Source organism: Ictidomys tridecemlineatus, chromosome 11, assembly GCF_052094955.1.
Source record: "Ictidomys tridecemlineatus isolate mIctTri1 chromosome 11, mIctTri1.hap1, whole genome shotgun sequence".
Taxonomy (NCBI): Eukaryota; Metazoa; Chordata; class Mammalia; order Rodentia; family Sciuridae; genus Ictidomys; species Ictidomys tridecemlineatus.
Window position 1 is genome coordinate 16,275,949 of NC_135487.1, and position 22,080 is coordinate 16,298,028.

Here is a 22,080-nt window from a genome sequence, read left to right on the forward strand (position 1 = left end):
GCCCACGTCCCTTCCCTCCTGACGCTCCTCCGGCTCCTGTGGTTTCAGCTGACTGCAAGGAGAACTTCAACACGGTGCAGCACATCGAGGAGGTGGCCTACAACGCCCTGTCCTTCATGTGGAATGTCACCGAGGAGGCCAAGGTCAGTGGGGGTAGGGTGGGGTGGGCAGGGCTGCCCAGAGTCCCCCTCCTGGGGAGAAGCTTGCCTGCACCTCGGACTGGGGCATGTGCTCTGAGGCGGCTCCCATGTTGAGGCAGGACCCAGAGTGCTCAGGAGCTGGGACTCCAGGCCGCAGGCCCAGTCCTGCCTCCTGCCCCCCCCCCCCCGCAACTTTGCCTCTCCGGGCCTCGGCAGGTCTTAGTGAGGGTCCGGCGAGGCAGGTGAGGGGTGGAACACAGGCCCGGCTCACAAGGGTGGCTCTCGCCATTTATCCAGTTTCCACGTACCAGATGGGAAGCATGAGCTTGTGCGAGGTCACAGCAAGCCAGCTTGCAGGGACACGCTTGGAAGTCTGGGAGCTGAGGGTTCAACTCCCAGTTGGCTCTCTGCTCTCAGTTGGTAAGATGGGAAGGATGATCCACTGCCCAGGAGAGTGAGGGTCTCCCCAGCCGCAGCTGGCGTCCAGCTGCCAGCCTCCGTGTGCTTGTGGGCCTGTCTGCGTCGCTTCTGCCCAGGGAGCTGCGTGGAGGCAGGGGCACTACTCTGGGTCAACCTCTTGCTGGAGCAGGCTGGCCTCGCCCACCAGGGCTGGGTCATCTCGAAGGTTTCTGGCCCTGGTGGGCTGGGGAGCTAAAGCGACAGACAGGTGAAGGCGCTCTAAGGCGCAGAGGGAGGCCTGAGGCAGGGATTATTATTATTCAAACAGCCAGGGGCTGGAGGAGCGGGCCTCCAGTTCAGGGAGGGGGAAAGTTTCGTGGGAAGGGAGCGGTGGGTTTCGGTGGGGACTTTCTCACAGCCTCTAGGGCCCCAGGCTTGGGTCTTTCTCAGGTGCGAGCCGTAGCTGGGTGGGGGCCGCATTAGGCCTGAGCTGGCTGAGGGGGAGGTATGTCCGGCATGTGCCTGAGGGACAAAGGAGGTCTGCTTCAGCACCCCACCTAAACCCCCGACTCAGGTCAGGGACATTTCCAAGGACAATGTCCCAAAGAACAGGGACCAGCCTGGGATGGGGTGTGGACTTGAGCCCGTGGAAAGGTTAGACGTCACCAGCCACAGTCAGCCGGGGCTCAGCCGCTGAGACCAACCCCAGGCTGCCCTCAACAGGGCATAGCCTTAGCCACACAAGAAAGGCTTAACGCGGACACTGAGGCTCAGGGAGGTCACAGATCTGTCAAAGCCACAAGGCTCATGAGTGGCAGGTCCAGCTTCCCACCACAGATCTGGTGGCTCATTTTTCCTGATTCCCTGGGGGAGTGTGGGGAGCTTCTGTCCCTGAGACTCCATGGCTGTAAGGTGCAGATGACAGGGGCCCAGGTTAGTGGGTGGGGTATGCGTAGAGGGAACCTCTTGCTGGAGGGTCCAGCAGTGGCTGGAACTGCCTGTTAGGCGTGGAGGGGGCTGTGTCTCACCCGCTGTGTCCCTGGGCCAGCAGAAAAGTGGTGTCCTGTCCCTCAGTTGCAGAAAGATGAGGTTCTTAGATTTCTGTCTCTAAAGGACCGTTGATGTGGGCTGTCCTTGGCGGGCTATGGGAGCACCCGCCCAGTGGCGAGGGGCCTGGGCCTTGAATCTGTCTGCAGACCCCACCTCACCACCTGCGGTCTGTGTTGCTTTGGGAAAGTGGCGCCGCCTCTCTGAGCATCAGTTTCCCATCCCTGGCACACAGAAGCCCCAACTGACAGGGCCGGAGACCTGTGCAGGCCACTGACCCGGCTCCCCATTCTGTACACAGATTTTCATTGGCGTCAACTGCCTGAGCACAGACTTCTCCTCGCAGAAGGGGGTGAAGGGTGTCCCCTTGAACTTGCAAATCGACACCTACGACTGTGGCTCTGGCACTGAGCGCCTGGTGCACCGTGCGGTCTGCCAGATCAAGATCTTCTGCGACAAGGTGGGTGGTGGGCCGCCCTCGCTGGGTCCTGGGAGGGACGAGGCCCCACCAGGCAGCCCCCTGGCTTCTCTAGGTGTGTCTGTTGCCCTGTCTCCCCCCCTGATGTCCTCTGATGTCCTGCTGGTGTCGGTTCCCTGCACGTCCTCCTGTCTCTGCAGCTGTGTCCCCTCTCACAGTGGCCTCTGTAAACCTCACTCCATGTCTTCGATCCTCTGTGTCTTTCTTGTGTTTCTCTTTCATCTCTGACTCTCTCCATTCCTGGGTCCTCTCTCCTCCCCTCCCCTGCCCTGTTTAAAGCCCTCTCTCCCTCCCTCTGCGGGGCTCTCTCAGTGTCCTCTTTCCCGCCCTTTCCCCCTCTCGCGGCCTGTGCTGATCTCGGGCAGGCAGGACCAGGCTGGGCCAGATGCTGGTACCTTCTCATTTTCTGGTGTCACTGTGGGGACCAAAAGCTGGGCCCCTATTTAAGATGCAAAATGTGAAGCAGCAGCTGTGACACGGCCAGCCCCTCCAAGGCCCTTGGTGACCCCCTTTCCCCCACCCCAGGGAGCTGAGAGGAAGATGCGGGATGATGAGCGGAAGCAGTTCCGCAGGAAGGTCAAGTGCCCGGACTCCAGCAGTGGTCAGTGGGGATGAACCAGGGGCTGGCTGGGCTGTGCGGGGTGAAGGGGAGAAGGAGGCCAGAGGGGGACCTGTGTGGAGGGACCTCAGGCCCATGGCTTCCTTTCCCATCAGGCATCAAGGGCTGCCTGCTGTCGGGCTTCAGGGGCAACGAGACCACCTACCTGCGGCCTGAGGCCGACCTGGAGACCCCGCCGGTGCTGTTCATCCCCAACGTCCACTTCTCCAGCCTGCAGCGCTCTGCAGGGGTGAGGGCAGGGTCCTGGTTGGGAAGGGGGTGCCAAGAGGAGCCTGGTCCCTTGTCGGGGCCTGCCTTAGCCAGGCCAGTAGACAGCAGCCAGCCACTCACCAGTACTGGCCAATCTAGATGTTTCTAGGTCCTGATATTAAATAATCAGTCTTCGTTTATTGAGTCCTAGGGGATTAAAAACAAAATGACACGTGTCCCTGTCAGTGACCTCTTCCAGCCCAGAGTAGAATGTTGGTAGGAAATGGACTTTCGTGTTCATCAGAACGTTAGTGCCTGGGACACACGGGGAGGTCTCTGCTATCTAAGCCCAGGTCCCAGTACGGCCACACTGAAGCTGGCTGCGTGGGGACAGTGCAGCATCCCTCTGTATGCAGCAGGCTCTGTGTTACGTGCACACATTACCCACCTGCCTTTACTGCAACCCTGTCGAGTCCACGCCCTGACCTAGGTGCTGTGCACCCCAAATGGGAGGCACAGGGAAGTTGAGAAACTTCCCCAAATCACACAGCTAGAAAGGGGCAGGGCCGGAATTGGACCCAGGAGCCTGATTCCAGGATCCGTGCCCTTGGCTACTAGCTGCTCCACCTGTCAAGCCAGGGGAGCCACCTCTGAGCACCTGGAGTGAGCTGGCCCAGCGCTTGGCCACGTTACCCGGCTCCCGACCCAGCTGTCCTTGGGGGAAACTGTTTACCCCCTTTCTCAGACAGGGCATAGAGTGAGTCAGAGGTGGAGTCAAGGCCCTGCAGCCTGTCCCCAGGTCTGGTTTGCATCAAGCACTCCGACAGCTTCCCTCTGTGGAGGGCACGGCGCCCCAGTTTCTGTGGGAGTGTCTGCAGAAACGGCCCTGGTGGCCAGGGTGGGTTTGGTGTGTTGACTTAGGACAAGGAGGCAGACCTTGGAGCTGAAAAGAGCTGCCATCACCGATGTGGCCCCTGCACACCTGAGCCTGGGTGGCCCAGGGAAACAGCAAGCAGAGACCCTGAGCCGCCCGAGCCTGCCCCGTGCTGGCTGTGCAACCCCAGGGGCTCTGGAGCCTGGGTCTCACAGGACCTCAAAGGGTGATGGCCACCAGACAGCACAATAGGAGTAGCAGTGCCACAGTGGCACACACAGGGTGCCTCTTCCCCCGCACCGCGCCCCAGCTTCCCCTGCCCAGTTCCCAGCCAAGGCTCCCAGCCTTGGGCGCGCTGTCTGGGGTGGGCGCGCTGATCTGCCAACCATTGCTTTCCCACCACCCTGTGTCTGTAGGCCCCCGACTCAGCAGCTTGGGCTAGGTGACTCCTTCCGATGGGGATTCAGCCCCCTTAGGGGACTCATGTGAACAGAGCCCTGGAAACGCGTTGAAACACCACCCTCCCCACAGACAGTTTTCCTGCTGAAAATGGAGGGCCGAGGGCCGAGGCTCCTCTCATTTTCCTGTTTGTGATGGAAATGTCTCTCTCTCCTCATTGCAGGCGGTCACCTCAGCAGGACACGGCAGCTCCAACAGGTATGGAAGAAGCAGCCAGGGCTCCCTGGCCCCTCACACTGCCCCGGCCAGGGCCTGGGGCCAGAAGAAGGGACTGTAAAACTCGGTCCCAGCCCCCAAGCTCGGCGCACTCTCCCTCCTCACTGAAACTGCCTGGTTTTATAGGTTTGTTTTATATGAAAAGTTGGCGAATCTCTGGCGAAGACACCTGCTTGTAAAAGGGAAAGAAAAGGCTGGGGGTGGGGTGCAGATTCGGAAAGCACAGAGGGCTTGTGCGGGAGGACGTGGCCCTGGCCCTGGCCCGCCCTCTCCCTCAGCACACCCCAGAGGCCCCAGCACACTGTCTTTCCCTGTGGGCCACAGCGTTTGTGCCCTCGTGCAAACCTGAGCCTCCCCAAGTCCTAGCCCACAGTTCGTCAGAGGAGGGGGACAGCCGTGGGGGAGGCAGGCAGAGAGGGCGCGGAACCTTCTGAAACAGCCAAGTGCTTCATGCAGATCACGTTATCACCAGTCCCTCCCCACACCCAGACCACTGTCCACACGCTGCTTTTGCCCAGTTATGTCCCCGCCCTCAAGCATTCCCACTAGGGTACTGCTCTCCTGTGCAGGCCGTGGAACCGAGGCCGGGAGGGGAAGGGGCGAGCCGGTGGTCCCTCGGCCGTCCAGTAGCAGAGGCAGGACAGGAACCTGGTCTGTCCTGCTCCAAGACCCACAGTCCCCCTCCTCCCACAGCCTCAGCCCAGCCTGATTCTTTCCAAGGGACTAAGGCTGATGACGGCCATCGTCCGTCCCCTCTGACTGCGGCCTGCAGGCCACATGGGGGGAGAGCAGTGTGCGCTGTCTCTGTGGGCAGCTTCCCGCGGGGCTGTTACTTTTTTTTTTTTTAAATGTTTTTTTAGTTGTAGTTGGACACGATACCTTTATTTTATTTAGTTATTTTTATGTGGTGCTGAGAGTCGGACCCAGCACCTCACACATGCCGGGCGAGCGCTCTACCGCTGAGCCACAACCCGGGCCCTGTCATTTGTACTTTCTCGTCACCTCACGTTATAGATGGGGTCACCCTGAGCTAAGGAACTCGCCCCAGGGCCCAGAGCCCGGTGTGAGGGAGCTAGACTGGAACCCAGGCCACGCAGCTCCACCCCTGCCTTGTCACCTGCTTTGCACCCCCTCCTGCGGCCCAGCAGGTGCTCACCACCCGCCCATCCCCACAGGCTGCCCCTGAAGCGCACCTGCTCGCCCTTTGCGGAGGAGTTTGAGCCTCTCCCCTCCAAGCAAGCCAAGGAAGATGACCTTCAGAGAGGTAGCCCCCGCCCTCTGTGTCCCAGCGCCCACCAGGCCCCACCCACAAGGCCTCCTGGGGAGGGCAGGGGGCTCTACACCTTGGAGCTGGACTTGGGCCAAGGCTTGTGGGGACAGGGGGTCCCTAGGTGTTGGAGACACGGCCAGGGCTGCAGGGCATCTGCCCCCTGTCCCCCTGGGTGTCTAGGGCCCCTGCTCTTTTTTCATGCTGGAGGGGACCCACACTTTCTCCAAGGGGTGGGGGCTGGGTGGGTTTCCTTTCTGCTCTTCTAGCTTTGCCACTCTAAATCTGGGACACCTGTGTGTGGTGGGAGGTGAGGCTGGCCCAGGCCTCTGGGGGCTATGGCTGACCACCAGGAAGAACTCCCAGCAGCTGAGACCCACGGCTTCCCATTCCCTTGACCGGAGCTGAGCAACGCACTTAGTGCTTCTAAACGTCGTCAGTCGTTCCCACAGCTCCGAAGCTGGGGAAGGGCCCCCATTTTGCCAACCAGTAAAGTAAGGCTCAGTGATGTTAAAACCACTTCTTCAAGGTCACCAGAGCAGGCATTCAAATGGGCCAAAATCAGGGCCGTCTAAGTCTGTGAGTTTCCGGGCTGTTTCCCAGCCGGGCGCAGCCCTCAGCCCCCGCAGTGGAAATTGACCTTAATGTTAAAGTAATATTTCCAAGACCCCCACCTCTGGGGCCCCAGGCTTGCTGCCCTGTTGCCCTTGTCACAGCCCTGAGAGCCACCCTCTGTTTTCAGTGTTGTTGTACGTTCGGAGGGAGACCGAGGAGGTGTTTGACGCCCTTATGTTGAAGACCCCAGACCTGCAGGGGCTGAGGAATGCGGTAAGACGCGGGGGTCTGCACCCGGGCCAGAGCCTGGTGGGCCCCAAGCCCACCCTGTCCCAGGAGGCCCACTTCCCGCAGGCAGTCTCTGGGAAGGGATGGCTGGGGACCTGGGCTTTGGGTGGCCTACAGTCCCACCCGGCGGGGGGCCTGCTGTGGGGGTGTGCGTGATGTTATCTCCCAGCCAGAACCCTGGCTCCACCCTGGGAGTCGCACACACCATAAATCCTCCTTAATCTGATGGCTGCTGTCTGACAGGCAGGGCTTTTGTTGGTTTTGCAAACCTGTTTCTGTTTTAATGGGAATGAAACCCAAAAGGCCAGGCCCAGAGACACTCTTTTTTTCCTCTCCCAGGGGGCCTCATTCCTCCTGCTTGCGGTTGGCTGGGGAGCTGGCTCAGGTGGCCAAGGGTGGGACCCGGGCAAGGAGACCTCCCCAGCCCCCACTGCCAGAGAGCAGGCCACAGCCCGGCCCTGAGCAAGACCGAGGGCCAGCTCCCTGCCCAGCGGAGAGCCCAGCATACGTAGGCTCCTCCAGGGCAGCTGTGCCTGGAAGCTGAGCCCCCAGAAAGCCGGAGGCCTCCGGCTGGAGGGGAAAAATGAATTAAATTGTCACTTTGGCTCCCTCCTGTGAGAGCGCCCCACCCCCCCACCCCCGAGCCAGGCACCGTGTGGGCAGGCTGCACCAGCCGCCCCTGGCATCCTCTAACCACTGGGAAGCCGTACTGGCAGCACCTTCTCAGGTCCCGTGAGGAGGCAGCTCCAGAGGTCAGGGGACTTGCCAGGGTGGCCTGGAGGGAGCACCAGGGCTACCCTCCAGTCCAAGCCATCTCCATTCCGCTGTCCTGTTCTATGTATTGCCGGCCTGCTCCATCATACCCAGGAAGTTGGGCTCACAAAAGGCCATTAATGACACTCCAGCGTAGACTCCTAATCCGTGTTTGCACGGTACCTTAGGGCCGGCTTCCATCCAGAGCTTGAGCTCTCTTTCCAACAGCTCCTCTGAGGGCGTCCACTCTGGACCTGGATACCTCGGAGGATGGGGAGCTCACTTCCTTTTGAGGCAGCTCATGCTGTCTTTGTGCAACTTATGTTTAGAAAGTTTAAAGTTCTTCCTTAGAGTCTTCCTGGTAGCTTCTGGCTGTATCACCATTAAAACAAATAGTCTGAGGGCTTTTCTGGTGTGGAAGGATGGCCGTCAAGAGTAATGGGGAGGGGTTGGGGTTGTGGCTCAGTGGTAGAATGCTCGCCTAGCATGCACAAGGCACTGGGTTCAATCCTCAGCACCACATAAATGTAAAATAAAGATATTGTGTCCACCTAATGCTTAAGAATAAATATTAAAAAAAAAAAGAGTAATGGGGAGCCGGGCGCAGCTGTAATCCCAGCGGCTCAGGAGGCTGAGGCAGGAGGATTGCAAGTTCAAAGCCAGCCTCAGCAAAAGTGAGGATGCTGTCTGTCTCTAAATAAAATACAAAGTAGGACCAGGAATGTGACTCAGTGGCTGTCCCTGAGTTCAATCCCTGGTACAAAAAAAGAGAGAGAGAGTAACTGGGGATCTGAGTGTGGTGGTGTACTCCTGTAATTATAGAGGAGCCTGAGACAGAAGAGTCTGAGTTCAAGGCCAGCCTGGGCAATTAGAAAGATCCTATCTCAAAATTAAAAAAAATAAAAAGGGCTGGGGTTATAGCTCCATGGTAGAGCGCCCCTGGGTTCAATCCCCCAGGACTGTCCCCCAAAGAGGAAGAGTAGTGAAGAGCCGAGCCCAGATCTTCTTCCTAAGATGCCCCAGGGGCCGAGCTCCCTGTGGTCCTGACCTGAGCCATGCTGCTCAAGGTGGCCAGTTCCACTGAACCAGGCGCACCCCTGAGTGCATGGGACGGGCACCGGCTGCTCCTTTATGTGAGTGTCATGGGCAGACGCTCTCTGTGGACACCTTTTACTGCACGTTACTTCCTCACTTTACAAATGAGGAAACTGAGGCTCAGGGAAGTAAGGGAGCTATTCAATGTTCTGAACGCCAGGAGGCAGAGCTGGGACCAGACTGGATCTGTTTGCCAAAAGGAAACCTTGGGAGCTCTGGGGAGACGTGGTGGCGTGGGCTGCAGGAGCTCCGCAGGCCTCGGAGCGTTCTTCCTGTCTGGAGAGCAAGCAGCGACACTAGGGATGTGGCGGGGCCAGCTGACCTGGTTCCAGGCCTCCGGCCTGGCTGCCTGTCTGGGGGCTCACAGGCACACCCCCAGCTGAGCTCACAGTTCCTGCCCAGAGGGGGCAAGTTTCGGGTCCCCCCCCAGCACGGCAAGGTGCACCCCACCTCCCTCCTTCTGAAGCGGGGCTGTGGCCACTTACGCAGGCGTTGCTGGGTGCGGGGAGCTGTCCTCAGTCTTACCTGGATTGACTCAGTTCTTCCAGCCACCCTCGAGGTGCACTCTACTGTCCCCATGAGCAGTTTGCACAGGGCCACTGTTTAGTCAGCTTTCCCGCTGCTGTGACCCAAGGACTGAGAAGAGCCATTAGGGGATGAAAAGCCAGTTTCAGGGGTCTCAGTTCATAGAAGGCTGGCTCCATTCCTCAGGGCTCAAGGTGGAGCAGAACAGAAGCTGGGAATGTGACGGCAGGAAGCAGACAGATTCCACTCATCTCCTAAAATACACACCCCAAAGCCCACCCCAGGGACCACCTCCTCCAGCCACACCCAGCCAGCCTAGTGACCACTCCGTGAATCCCGTCAGGGCATCAATTCACTGATTGGATTGAGGCTCTCATAACCCATCATCTCACCTCTAAGCCTTCTTGCATTGTCTCACACATGAGCTTTTGGGGGACCCTCACATCCAAACCATAACAGCCACCCAGCTGGTGAATGGTGCACCCTGAACACTGGACCATCCATGTGTCTGGCACTAGGCAGGAGGTAAGGGCAACAGGAGATGCTCATTAGGAAGGCTCATCCTATGGTGATAAGTTTAAAGTGGTACAAAACCACCTATGTGAATACGAAATTGTCTGTGTACATGGGAAGGCGTACACCAAGGTGTGAAGGGTGTTCATCTCTGGGAAATAGGACGATGAATGCTTTTAATTTTCTTCATGTTTTCCATACATACATAAAATTTACAATCAGCATGTGAAAAACAATGGTGTTTAGAAGACTTGTATAGACCTGGGCTGGGCAGCAGGCAGTGAATCCCCTACCTTTCTCTTCCAGATCTCTGAGAAGTACGGGTTCCCCGAAGAGAACATTTACAAAGTCTACAAGAAGTGCAAGCGGGGGTGAGTGCCCACTTCGGCCCTCACACTGGCTGCTCAGCGTGAGGAGACTTCATACCTGGCCTCTGTGGAGAGGCTGGGGGATGGGGGACAATCAGACCAAGGCCACTGGGGTCTCCCTTCTATCCGCAGAGACCAGACACTGGTCACTAGTGGGAGGAGGGGAGTGGGGAGGAGGAGGGTCGTTGTACATGACCTCCTGGGGTGTAGGAGGAAGTACAGAGTTAAACATCAGAAGACCCAAGTTCAAATCCCAAGGCCACTGAATGACCAAGATATTTGATGATGGTAATAATGATTTCAGTGGCCACCAGTCACTGGGCCACCTCCTGTGTGTCATTGTGGGCTGAGCATATTTCATTTAACCCTCACAGCTGCACTAGGAGTGCGACAGACAGGGAAACTGAGGCTCGGAGGTGATGAGCCATGTTCAGGGCAGTGGACATTCAGCCGGGGAATGGAGGCCCAGAGGGAGGACGGCCTAGCACAGTTGCTGCAGATAGCCGGGGCAGGACAGCGTGGCTGGCCCTGAGCCTGCAGAGGGAGCTGTGGACTGGGAGCTGTGTGGAGGGTGCCCAGCCAGGGTCACTCCCTGGGCCCCCTCCACCTCACCTCCAGGCTGGACTAGGTAGAGGGAGAGCAGCTCTGGCGCCCAGGGAGAGGGCTGGGCAGTGCCTGGGCACCCACCACAGGCTCCTGGGGATCAGCAGACCCCTTGGTTTCCAGAAGGTTCTGACTCCTAGGCATCAGTCGCCTGGTCAGAGCTGTGAGCTGGGCCTCTGCCACCCTTCCTGACCAAGTCACTTCACCAGCCCAGCAGGGGCAGTGAGGAATTGTCACTGCTTTATTTCCAACCCAGAGGACCCAGGAGCAGGGCCTCTGCCCACAGCTCAGGCCTGACCCCGCTGCTGGGCAGTCTGGCTTCAGGGGCTCTTCTGAGTAGCCCTGGGTGGCGCTGCCCTGTGGCTGCTGTCTGTGGGTGCTCCTTTTCAAGACCGTGCAGAGAGGCCTCCGCTAAGCAGGCCCAGGGCTGGGCTCCCCTCCTCTGGTTCCACCAGCCTCCCACGAAGGCTGCGGTTGGGGGAAGGTCTCGGACCCTGGCCCTGGGAAGGCCCCATTTGGTTTGGGTTGTAGAAGTGACCCGAGGGCTTTCGCACGTGTGTTTTTATTTCCCCCAAGTTTCGGTTTCGAACTGAGGCTCTCACGCTCTCTGGAGCCGAATCTACTTCGTGGCTCAGTTTTGCCCAGACAAGCCCAGCCCCACGTCCCCCAGGGCCACTCCCACGTCCCCTGCTCCAGCCCCACCTGTGCTGGTCTCTCCCACACGTCCCACCCCGGGGACCGCCTGTATAGGAGGGGAAGGCGGTGGCCACGGGGTGCCCACCCCTGCTCCACTGGCTGGGTCCTCAGAGGCTTTCCCGTAAGCCCAGGCAACTGTGTCAGCCCAATTACAATCACTTCCGGCGGCAGAACCCTCTTGCAGACGGGCACTGGGCTAAATAATGTCCGGGCGACGTGTGGGCTCAAAGGGAGCCCACAGATGAGGAAACTGAGGTCCTAGGCAGGTGGTTACAAGATCAACCGCAGGGGATCCCCACCTGCCTAAAGCCGAGCATGAGCCCCTCCCCATTTTATCTCTCTTCCTCGTGTCCCTCTGACTGCTGGGTCATGTGCAGTAAGGGCTGTGGCTGGGCTGCCTGGGGCATCCCTCCGTGGCCCTGCAGAGGCGGCCCATACCCCACCACCTCAGCCCTAGGGTGGTCTGAAATGTCTAAATGAGAATGTTCCCCAAAATACATTGGGGAGATTTTGTAGTGCTGGATGATGTTGTCATCCATGTTGACAAAATACCGCCGGGCACATCTGCAGTCCCCCTTGGGGTCCTTGAGGACGAGAAGTCCTAAGCGGGCTGCTCGCCTCCTGCAAACCCTCGGGAGGCCCAGCGCAGAGGTAGATAGGATCGCTTCCAGCACCGCTGAGCGCCTCAAAGATGAACAGATACACCGCTTTTGCTGGCAGCTGGCCAAGGGTTGAACTTGACCCAGGGCAGAAGGCAGCTGGAAGCTGGGAAGTAACCAGAGGCCCGCACTCAGTGACAGCGGTCCCTGACAAGCCCTGCCACTCGGGACCCACTTGTCATCGTCCTGAGAGGGGAGGGCGTGATCCCTGGTGACGGAAGGCCCCGCCGGGTGGAGGGAGTCAGTGTTCAGGACACAGGACTGGAGGCACCTACATGGTGCCCGGCACCTGCCAGCACCACTGTGGGAAAGGCCACCCAGCGCCCACCCCCTGGGCAGTCTCCTCTGGCCTGTTCCCAGCCTCCAGCCCCCAGACAAGATCCCTCTGTGAAATGCAGAAACTCCAGGCAGGACCCAAGGAGGGGATCCTGAAACTCAATACTGGCTGCAGCACCCAGGCGGCACAGGCCAGGCCTCGCCCTGGAAGAAGCAGCCTGGCAGGCTGGTGCTGGCAGGGACAGTTGGACACAGGCTGTGACCCTCACTGCTGTCCTCACTGCGGTTCCTCTCTTGTGTAGCCCTTGTGAGAGCAGACCCTCCACTCTGCCCTAGAAGGTTCAGCTCACCCCGAGCTCTCCCCGCACCCAGAGTTTGATTTCCTCGCATCTGCCACTTCCCAGCCTGGATCTGTGGGGCTCCACCCCTGGTGGGAACCAAGGTCTAGATTCGGATCCCAGCCCTGCCGTCTCCTAACCGTGTGACCATGGGCAGATCACTGTGTCCCTGAACCCCAGCTTCCTTGCCTGTGAACTGGAGTAACAGCTGTGGGGACTCCTCCTCCCAGCCTGTGAGATCCCGCACTCCTGGCGGACAGGGTGACGATCCAGTTCATCTCCACGTGGCCCTGGTGTTGGAGGGAGGCACATCCTCAGCAAATGCTGGAGATGATAAGGGCCCATGGACAGGAGGTGACAGTTTGGTCTTTGTCAGGCTGGCCAGATCCTTGTCTGGAGAGTTAGTCCTGGGGTTTCAGCTTCAGGGGATAACACCAAGCCAGGGTCTGGGTGGCATCTGCCTCCTGTGTGGCTGGCATACCTGAGTGGCACATCAATCACAGGAGATTGAACTCCTTCCAGCAAAAAGAGGGGCCAGGGCGGATGAGCCTCTCTCCTCCTGACTTGAACTCCCTGTGTGACCCTGTGGTTACTGGGTGACCAGGGGACACTGTCTCCCCCAGATCTGCATGTCACTCCCAGGCACCCATGTGCATGTGCAGCAGGTTGAGCGTGGCAGGGTTTGACTTGGCCACTCTCCTGTGAAGGGGACTGTGATTACCACCCTGCAGGCTGGTGGGCAGGACCCCAAGGCAGTTTGTGAGGTGCCTGAAATGTGGCTGTCCTCTGTGTCCCTCAGAGGGACAGGATGCAGGCCCCTGGCATGTTCCAACCACACCGCCTCATCTCTTCCAGGATCTTGGTCAACATGGATGACAACATCATCCAGCACTACAGCAACCATGTGGCCTTCCTGCTGGACATGGGGGAGCTGGACGGCAAGATTCAGATCATCCTGAAGGAGCTGTAGGGCCCACGCCCTCAAACCCAGACCCGGGAAGTGGCCCGTGCCACACCCAGCCTCTCTGCATGCCTCAGTGCTGTTACTTGAATGTGCTCCTTGAGGGAAGTGGCCCCCAAGTCACAGACCCCAGCCGTCAAGCCAGAAGGGACTCCGAGGGTCTCCCGATCCGAACTCCATCCTTGCTTGAATCCTGCCAGTGCCCGCCCACCAGACGCAGCGCCCTGGTCAACACCCTCCCGGCCGGTCCCTCCTCACCGTCCCCTGCCGGCTGCCTTCAGAGGTGGAGCCCTCCCCCACAGGCCGCACAGCCGGCTGGACCCTGACATGGCCCGCCCAACCCTGGCATGGCCTGCTCCGGATTCTTCCGTCAACTTCAGACTTCTCACCCTTTGGTCAGTTAACTTGAAAATGCTTGATTTTCAGTGCAAATGACTTTTAAAAGACACTGTGGTGGCAACACCTCTTCCTCACTGACTTCTCAAGGCGAGATGTACGTAACAGAGCTCTGGAACAAAGTGACCGCTGTCAACACTACCACCTTGCCATCGCTGCTGTACACATTTCTTATCACAAGTTTCACTTATGTTATATATATAAATATATTGTATGTATATATGCAACGTTTTATATTTTTCATGGATACATTTTTATCATTTCAAAAAATGTGTATTTCACATTTCTTGGACTATTTTTTTTAGCTGTTATTCGATTATGCATTTTGTATACTCATGGTATTTAGTAATAAAAGGCTCCCTATGTATTACCTCACTCGCTGCATTCACTCCTTTTTTGAGGGTCTTCCAGCAAAAAGAGGGGCAGGGCGGATGAGCCTCTCTCCTCTCCGCAGTGGCTCTGTCCCGGGAGTGCCTTGCCCTGGGCTGCAGGATGGAGGTGAGCACAGACGTGCAGCCCCTATGGTCCCACCAGGATGACTGTGACAACCCTAGGATCCTTGACTGAGATAAAGGCCTGGAAGGACCAGAATGGCCATGGCAAGGAACTCCCAGCTGGGGCCAGGGGGCAGAGCCCAGGTCTGGGAGCCACATGACCTGCTTCTTGTATCATCTCTGTGCCCCTCCAGGCCATTGCTTCCTCTGGGGCCAGCTCCTACTGGCTCATAAAGTGACGGTGCACATCTCTCCCAACAGCATGGCCAGTGACATCAGTTGGTGCACTGAACTCAGCCACGGTGGGGGTTATAGGCCAAGCCCTGTATTGCCCTGGGGAGCAAACCACAAGGCAAGGCTTCCCTCCTTCCTCTCCTCTTCCCTTCCCACCGCTGCATCCAGCCTGTTTCCTTGGGAGGTGCAGGAGGTGGTCTATGCTGGCATCCCGAGAGCCTCAGGGTCATGATGTGGGGGAGGGGATGCATCCCTGAGCACCTCCCTGCCTTCAATCCCACCACCTCTGCCTTTTACATATTAAGATTTCTTTTAAATGTTTGTCTAGGGCTGGGGATGTGGCTCCAGCGGCAGCGCACTCGCCTGGCATGCGTGCGGCCCGGGTTCGATCCTCAGCACCACATACCAACAAAGATGTTGTGTCCGCCAAGAACTAAAAAATAAATATTAAAAATTCTCTCTCTCTCTCTTTCTCCTCTCTCACTCTCTCTTTAAAAAAAAAAAAATGTTTGTCTAAACAAAACTCTTTTTAAAGTTTGAAAACCAAGATTCCTGTTAGGACCTTGCAGCTCCACCAGGGTTTATGGTTCCATTCCCAAGGCCCTGCCTAGAGTCAGGGCTGGGACCAGGGTCAGGCAAGTGAGGTACCAGCCTTGGGCATAAAAATTAAGGGGTACCAAAGAGCTTAGTAAAGTAGTTAAGTAAAAGTACAATGTAGCGTCTTTTAAAATTGAGGCAAAAAAAAATTCACTTTGAACAAAATCTCAAAATGTTAAGGACAGGCTCAGCGTCACGGATCAGGCTCCAACACGGCTCCTGTGGCCCTGCCGGAGGGACCCTGCAGAACATCCAGGGTTACTCTGCCCCGCCCAGGCCTCACTAGTGCTGTGACATCACTCCAGAGGTCAGAGAAAAGTGAAGTGTGAAGGTTAAATGACAGGAAGGCCGATAGATGTGGTGGCACCCACCCATAATCCCAGCTGAAGCAGGAGGGTGGCGGCGAATTGAGGCCAGCCTGGCAACATGGCCCCATCTCAAAAAAAAAAGAGCAACCCCCTGAGTGCTGAGCAGTAACACAGGCTGCAAGCACACAGTAGGTGCTCAGCTTTCCTTCTGAGCTTCCTACCCAGCTCCCCTCCCAGAGCCACTTGGGAACTGGAAAGTGCTGCCTCTCAATCTTGATCACCTGTTGGAATCACCTTGACACTTTTGCTGGCCCTCTTCCTCACCCTCTTCTCCCCCGCCCCCCCTGCCCAGACCCCACCCTGGAGTAATTAAATGAGCTAGTGACCCTGGGTGGGGTCAGATGTCAGCACTTTGTGAGTTCCCCAGGTGACCCCAGCACGCCATCAAGAACCTCGGGTGGAGAACTACTGCTCTAAAGGGCGCCACTCCACAGGCCTTGGAGCCTCTGCAGCCCCTGGGTCTGCCCGCTCTTCTGCGCAGCAGGAATCACCAAGGTCAACAGCACGGGGCTCCCCCAGCAGCTTGTTGGGAATGCAGAATCTCAGGCCGCACCCCAGACGTACCAAACCTGCATTTTAACAAGATCTCCAAGTGATTTGTGCGCACACTGAAATTTGGGAAATACTTTACTGTTAGTGTATCCTGACACTAGCTAGGTACACTGCAGTCACACTCAGAACTTCAGTGAAGACACCAGTGATGGGCCAAGTCAGAACTCCCAGGGCTGCAGCCTGCGCATGCTCTCAGCATGGCCCCTATAATGGCTCCTTCCTTTTCCTTTTTTGCCGGGGGCAATGAAAATTGAACTCATGGGTGCTCTACCAGTGAACTGTATTCCCAGCCCTTTTATATTTTGAGACAGGGTCTTGCTAAATTGCTGAGGGTCTTGCTAAGTTGACCAAGCTGGCTTTGAACTTGTGATCCTCCTGCCTGAGTCTCCCAAGTCACTGGGATGACAGGTGTGTGCCACCACGCCCAGCAACAGCGCCCTCTTGAGGTGAGCCTGGTGTCCAGCTGCGGGTAGGAAACCTCAGGGGATGCAGCTGTGAACAGCCTGGGACATCTTAAAAGAGGAGGAGGATCAAGACAGCACCTTGGGCTTAGGGCCTCAGGGCAGTATGTCAGCCATAGAACGTGGGTTCTGATTGGCCGGCCCGCCCTGCTGTTCTCTCCTCAGGTCTCTTTCCTGGCCCACTTGGAGGGAGTCACTGGAGAGACAGTTCAATTGGCAGAGTGCTCTGAAGGGTCAAGAGGGCTTTGTGGTTTTCCTATACGATATCACCAGCCCCAAACCCAGCAAATAGCAGCCAGTCACCTGCTAAGCCACAAAGGGTACCCAAGGTCAGAGCAAGCTTAAAATCAAGGCCTCAGGATCTGGCCCCAGTGTCAAGATCCTAGGTCAAACAAAGGATGACTTGTGTGTGTCAGCTTTGAAGAATCTTACAGAACTTCTAGCATAAATGTGGACAATCAATGACCCCCAAAAGAGTTTCCTTTAACTCAAATAATTATTTCACATTGGAATATAGTTGTCCATATCTCATGTTAAAAGATTTACCATAGTAAAGAGTTCCTGGGCTTGCTGGGCACGATGACCCACACCTATAATTCCAGCACTCTGGAGGCTGAGGCAGGAGGACTGAAAGTTTGAGGCCAGCCTGGGCAACTTAATGAAACCCTGTCTCAAAATAAAAATCTAAAAGGTCTGGGGTTGTAGCTCAGTAGTGAAGCACTTGTGGGCTCAATCCCCTATACTAAAAAAAAAAAAAAAGGATTTCCCTGAATTTAGTAGAAAATCTTCAGCTCTAGCACCACTTTGCTGGAGCTGAGTGGTGTTGGGTGCCCCGTGAGACAGCGGCAATCTCGCGGCAGTCCCGGTGCCCACCTGACCTGTGGCACTCGATGCATGGTCTGCTCAGCCTCTGAAAGTGTCAGAACTTGGAGCCCCCGAGTCCCACCCCAGCTCTTCCCCTGGAGAAGCTGAGCCCTGGGAAGTGCAGAGGGAAGCACAAGGTGATTCTGTCTTTAAACCCCAACCTCTCTGCTCTTCCCACAACCCTGTGGGCTGCTGCTCAGTCACTCCAAGGCCACGGGGCCCTTGCAGGAGTCTGAAGTTCACCAAAAGGCCGGCTTTAGTGAGAAGCAAGAATTCCGTTTAATTGAAAATGTTATTCCCTCCTTTCCCTCCCTCTTCTTCATCCACCCCCAAAGGGAGAGCCCATCAGCAGCCAGTTCTAACAGGAAGGCCCAGGGTGCAGCAGTGAGAGGCCAGGACCTGTGGGGTCAGGGCTGGGGCTGGGGGAGGTGCAAGAGAGACTCCACGCAAGGCCGAGTGAGCGAGGAGGGGCGTTGTGGTGGGCTCCACTTCTCCGTGGTTCTGCAGTAGCCCCTCCCTCTTGATGAGGAGAAATTATGCAGGCCAGAAGAGATCTGTTAAAATTGGCGTCCAACTTGGTCAAGAAGTCTGTCTCTGCCACCCAAGCAGGAGGTCAGGGGGGGATGGAGCCCAGGCTCAGGCAGGGGCCAGTTCACGGGGAGAGAGAGCTGGTGGCACAGGGCACAGTGTGGCCTCCCTGTCCCTGGGAACTGCTCCGTCCAGGGCTCTGGCTCCAGCAAGGGACTGTCACACGTGCCACACAAGCCTGTGAACCACCGGGCAGCTCTCCAGGGGGGTGACGAAGAAAAGGGCCCTGGTGGCCAGCTTCCAGATTCTTCCTGAAGGTGCAACATGAAGTCTTAGTTGAGTCGAGGGCCCAGCCAGCACCTTCCTGTCTGCCACAGGTGTCTCTGGGTCTTCCTGGCTTCTGAAATCAAGAAGGGGTCCAGAAGCCAAGGCTGGACAGACGGCACCATGCTGGGGCACACTCCACCCCCAACCCCTGCTCCACAGACAGCTGGGGGCTGCTGTCAGGTGGACCCATCTCCTCCCTGGAGGCCCTGCTTCAGGAGGTGAGTGGCCAGAGCCAGCCTGCGGAGTGCCTGGGGGAGAGCCTGGGGCTCCATCTACCCCCTGCTGGGGACACTGGTGGAGCTGGGAGGGGGGCAGGCAAGGGTGATGGCAGCCCCTTGCAGTAGCACTGGGCCAGAGTGGCAGGTCATCAGCTGTCACATGCAACACAGGTCCCTCCTGGTGAATATCCTGGGGAGGGCCGGGCGGGGCTACCTCACTACATCACTGGGATCCACTTGTGGTCCTCGTTGTAGAGGAACGACTGCTTTCCCGGGAATTCCGGCTTGTAGGTGGCTGAGGGCATAAAGAGACGGCATGAGAGGGAGAGGCTGGCCCCTGGGTCCTCTGGCCTCCCGCCTCAGGCTGGAAAGGCCCAGGGACCCCTGTGTCTCATGGTGGAGGAGACAGAGAGGGAGGAAGGGAATGGCCTCCTGTCACCTGGCTCTTAACTGGCCAAAGCTGGACTTGAACTTGGCTTGGGGAACTGTTTCTCCTGTTTACATTTTTGTCTGGTGTCTGTCTTGTGGTGCTGGGGTCGAACCCGGGCCTTGTGCAGGCTGGGCCAGCGCTCTGCCATGAGCCACGGCCCAACCCTCTGTTTAACTCTTTAACAGAACAAAATTTGCAAGACTGTCTTCTAGAAATTTGAAAAACATATCTAAAGGAAAATTCCTAAAGACCCAAGGTGTTAGCTTGGTGAGATTTTGTTTTGATTAAGTTCGGAAATTTCCAGGAAAAGGAAAGCCAATTGCAGACGCGGTCCTCTGGGAGGTGAGCAACGAGGACCAAGCAGGGCTGGGGAACCAGAGCCTGCGGTGCTCCGTTCTGAAACCGGCTTCTTAACGGGGCCCAGGGATGTCCTCTGAGGAAGCTGCCCAGGGGCACCCACGGCAGCCAGGACACCTGCGCACACCCGAGGCCGACGCCTGCACGTGCCACCAGAGACCCCTCAGGGAAGTCCAAATGGAGCAGGTCATCCCAGCAGCAGGAACAGCCCAACCTGAGGGTCAGGTGCCCACTGTCAGACGAAGCTCTAGGGGACAGGGCCAGGTCAGACAGGCCATCCCAAGGTCCCTGGAGCTCACCTCTTATGGGAGTAGCACGCTCCGTGGGCCACGCCACGTTCTCCTGGGCGGACTAGAAGCCCCTGGGGTCACCCCTCTGCTGTCTTGTTGGTCTGCCAAAGGCCCCAGCTAGGACGAGGGCCGTCCCCTGTCCCCTCCCATTTCCCTCACCTGTGTGTGTGGGGGGGTTGGGTATATCTCCCCTACCAGACTGGAGCCTCTGGGAGACACACGACTGTCACCTCAGTCTCCCAGGGTGGGAGCCTCTTCGACACTCGCCTAACTTTGCCTTTCTCCCACTCACCTGCCACCCAGTCACACCTGTTGGTCCCTGTTGCCACGAGTTCTGGCCGTGGTCAGAGAGTGGTGACAGCTAAGGGATCTAAGGGAGCTACAGCTCGGTGAGGAAGCACAGGTCACCATCCGAACGAGCCCTCAGGCCATCAGCTCCCAAGGATCCCACATGTGAGGGAGGGTCACTGTGCCTCTGCAGGATGGGGGTGGGGCTGGCTGCAGAGCAGTTCACTGAACGGTCCCTGGTCGCCATGAGCAAGGTGTCCAGGCCTCTGTCCTGCCACAGAGGCCCTGTGTGTAGCTCGCTCTGCGGGTGTCCCTGCCTGTGAAATGCCTTGGCCAGACTGGACCAGTGGCTTAATTGTTTCTTTCTTGCAGTTCTTGGCCCTGAACCAGGGGTGTCGTAACACTGAGCCACATCCCCAATCCTCTGTTTTTATTTTTAGACACTAAGTTGCCCAGGCTGGCCTTGAATTGTGATCCTCCTGCCTCAGCCTCCCGAGTAGCTGGGATTACAGGCGTGCACCACCACACCCGGCATGGCGTGTAGATATTTAGGAATAAGAACTTTTCTGATAATCTGACAAAAGCCATGGCCCCTCGCCACGGGAAATAATGTCTGCAGGGAATTCAGAGTCACTGGCTACCTAGTGCCTGTCTTTGACCTCTCGAACCTTCCCAGTCCTTGGTTATAAATCCCTGACCTGGATCACCTCCAAGAGCCCTTCCACCTTAAAAAAAACAAAATCTTTGTATACTCTTGAAAACGTGAGCTGAAGACTCCCAAATCTCCCAAGTCTCCCAAATCTCCTCTCGCTCTGTAACCTGTTCAGCAAACAGCCCATAAACCAGCGGCGTTCAACGGCCTCGAGGACCAACAATCCCAGAGGAGCTGGCGGTGACAATCCCCCAGAACAGGGCTCTGACCTGGGCCGGGCAGGCCTTGCTGGGCCGGCCCCGCTGTCCACCGGCTGGTGTTGGACACAAACGAGGCGCTAGAGATGAAGTGCTTGGGGGGCCCTTCGTAGTCCACGATCTCGTACTGCCCCGGGCCTGGCAGAGACGGCTTCAGGGGCAGAGGCAGAGGCTGAGCAGAGAAGTTCAGCGTGGGGTTTTTCCTTTGGAAAAGACAAATGGGAAGAGGTCAGTCGAGGGGTCTGCTGGGGAAGTGCCCACGTTTAGAGCACCCAGAGCCCCACGGCACCAGGGTACCGCAAGGTGCGGCAGAGCTGGCAGAGCCCGGCTCGGCTGCTCCTGAGCCCTGGGCCCCCGGACCTCAGTTTCTTCATCTCCACGAGGGTGATCGTAGCAGTACCCACCTCGGAGGCTCTTGCCAGGGTTAAATGAGATGATGCAGCTCAAACACGGCAGCACACAGAACAGGGCCTGGCCTAGAGCCGAGCGCTCGGAACGCCCTGGCACAGCTCTGGCTACTGCGCCCAGCAGGAAGGGCAGGGGCGACTGACCGGCAGCGCCTGTTGGAGCTCTGTGGAGAGTTCTAAGGCCTCGGGTGGGCTCCACGGGAAGAGTGCTGGTGGTCTACCTGCACTGCCTGCCGTGGCCAGGCGAGGCCAAGAGGCGTCCCGCATCCCAGGGGTGTGTTATCCCACGACCAGCAGGCACCTAGAGACGGCCCCGAGATTCCAGAGCTTCAGGCTCCAGAATTCTGCTGGATCTCTTCCTGGAAAGGCAAGATCCAGGCCTGGAGAGACACTGGGCGGGATCCAGAGCGCTCTCGTGACCCAGCCGACACCGGCCCTGCTTTCTGTCCCCTGCCTCCTCGGGGAGGAGGAGTCGCCTTTTCTCTCTGGCCTGGAGACACCACAGAAAGCTGGGTCCGGGCGGAGTCCAAGCCCCCGCACTCTCTCCTTTCTCCGTCTGTAAACTGAGGGAGTTGGGCAGGGTGGCCTCTGTCATCCCTTCCAGTTGTGACCCTTCGCCAGGCCTCCACTTGCAGCTCTCCTGGTGGCCAGGGGTCCTGGGGGTGTCAGAGGAAGCGCTGCCTCCTCCTGCCTGTCCCCAGACTTTCTCCCAGGGTCTCTCACCACAGTGGAGCGATGAAGAGAGAAAGGCATGTGAAGCACCAGCGCGTAGTAGGTGCTCAGTCAGAGTAGCCGTGGTCATGGTCCTGCAGCACCACGGAGAAGCAGCTGAGCTTCAGGAGAGAGAGGTCTGGGCCTCACTCAGAGCCACCCGGAGGCAGGGGGCATCCGCACTGCTGCGGAGGCCAAGGAAAGCTGCCCTGACCCAGCCTGGGGCTCACGTCTTGCGATGGGGGACAGCTGACCGGGACACTTGTGTTTAGAACAAAGATGTCCACCACAGGAACAGGAGGAGCGCTGCCTCCCTTCGCTCCCACCCCAG

General features: G+C 57.8%; 2 protein-coding genes across 5 annotated transcripts in view; one reads left to right on the forward strand and one right to left on the reverse strand.

Moving 5' to 3' along the window:
* Window positions 1–14,089, forward strand: part of Grhl3 (grainyhead like transcription factor 3) — a 32,791-nt gene extending 18,702 nt beyond the window's left edge. Inside the window, exons 8-16 of the mRNA XM_078025606.1 lie at window positions 49–143; window positions 1,888–2,046; window positions 2,590–2,665; window positions 2,779–2,912; window positions 4,369–4,403; window positions 5,597–5,685; window positions 6,431–6,516; window positions 9,724–9,788; window positions 13,213–14,089. Of these exons, the coding sequence (XP_077881732.1) occupies window positions 49–143; window positions 1,888–2,046; window positions 2,590–2,665; window positions 2,779–2,912; window positions 4,369–4,403; window positions 5,597–5,685; window positions 6,431–6,516; window positions 9,724–9,788; window positions 13,213–13,327 (854 nt within the window). The 3' untranslated portion in view covers window positions 13,328–14,089. The remainder of the gene's footprint in view (window positions 1–48; window positions 144–1,887; window positions 2,047–2,589; window positions 2,666–2,778; window positions 2,913–4,368; window positions 4,404–5,596; window positions 5,686–6,430; window positions 6,517–9,723; window positions 9,789–13,212) is intronic.
* A 3,450-nt stretch (window positions 14,090–17,539) lies between these two features.
* Stpg1 (sperm tail PG-rich repeat containing 1) overlaps window positions 17,540–22,080 on the reverse strand; it is a 40,969-nt gene continuing 36,428 nt past the window's right edge. For all 4 annotated transcript variants that reach the window (XM_013365117.4, XM_078025609.1, XM_078025607.1 and 1 more), the window contains 3 exons: window positions 20,644–20,834; window positions 18,572–18,652; window positions 17,540–18,212 (listed from right to left, as the gene is read on the reverse strand). In XM_013365117.4, coding sequence (XP_013220571.1) covers window positions 18,576–18,652; window positions 20,644–20,834 — 268 coding nt within the window. In that variant the 3' untranslated portion in view covers window positions 17,540–18,212; window positions 18,572–18,575. The remainder of the gene's footprint in view (window positions 18,213–18,571; window positions 18,653–20,643; window positions 20,835–22,080) is intronic.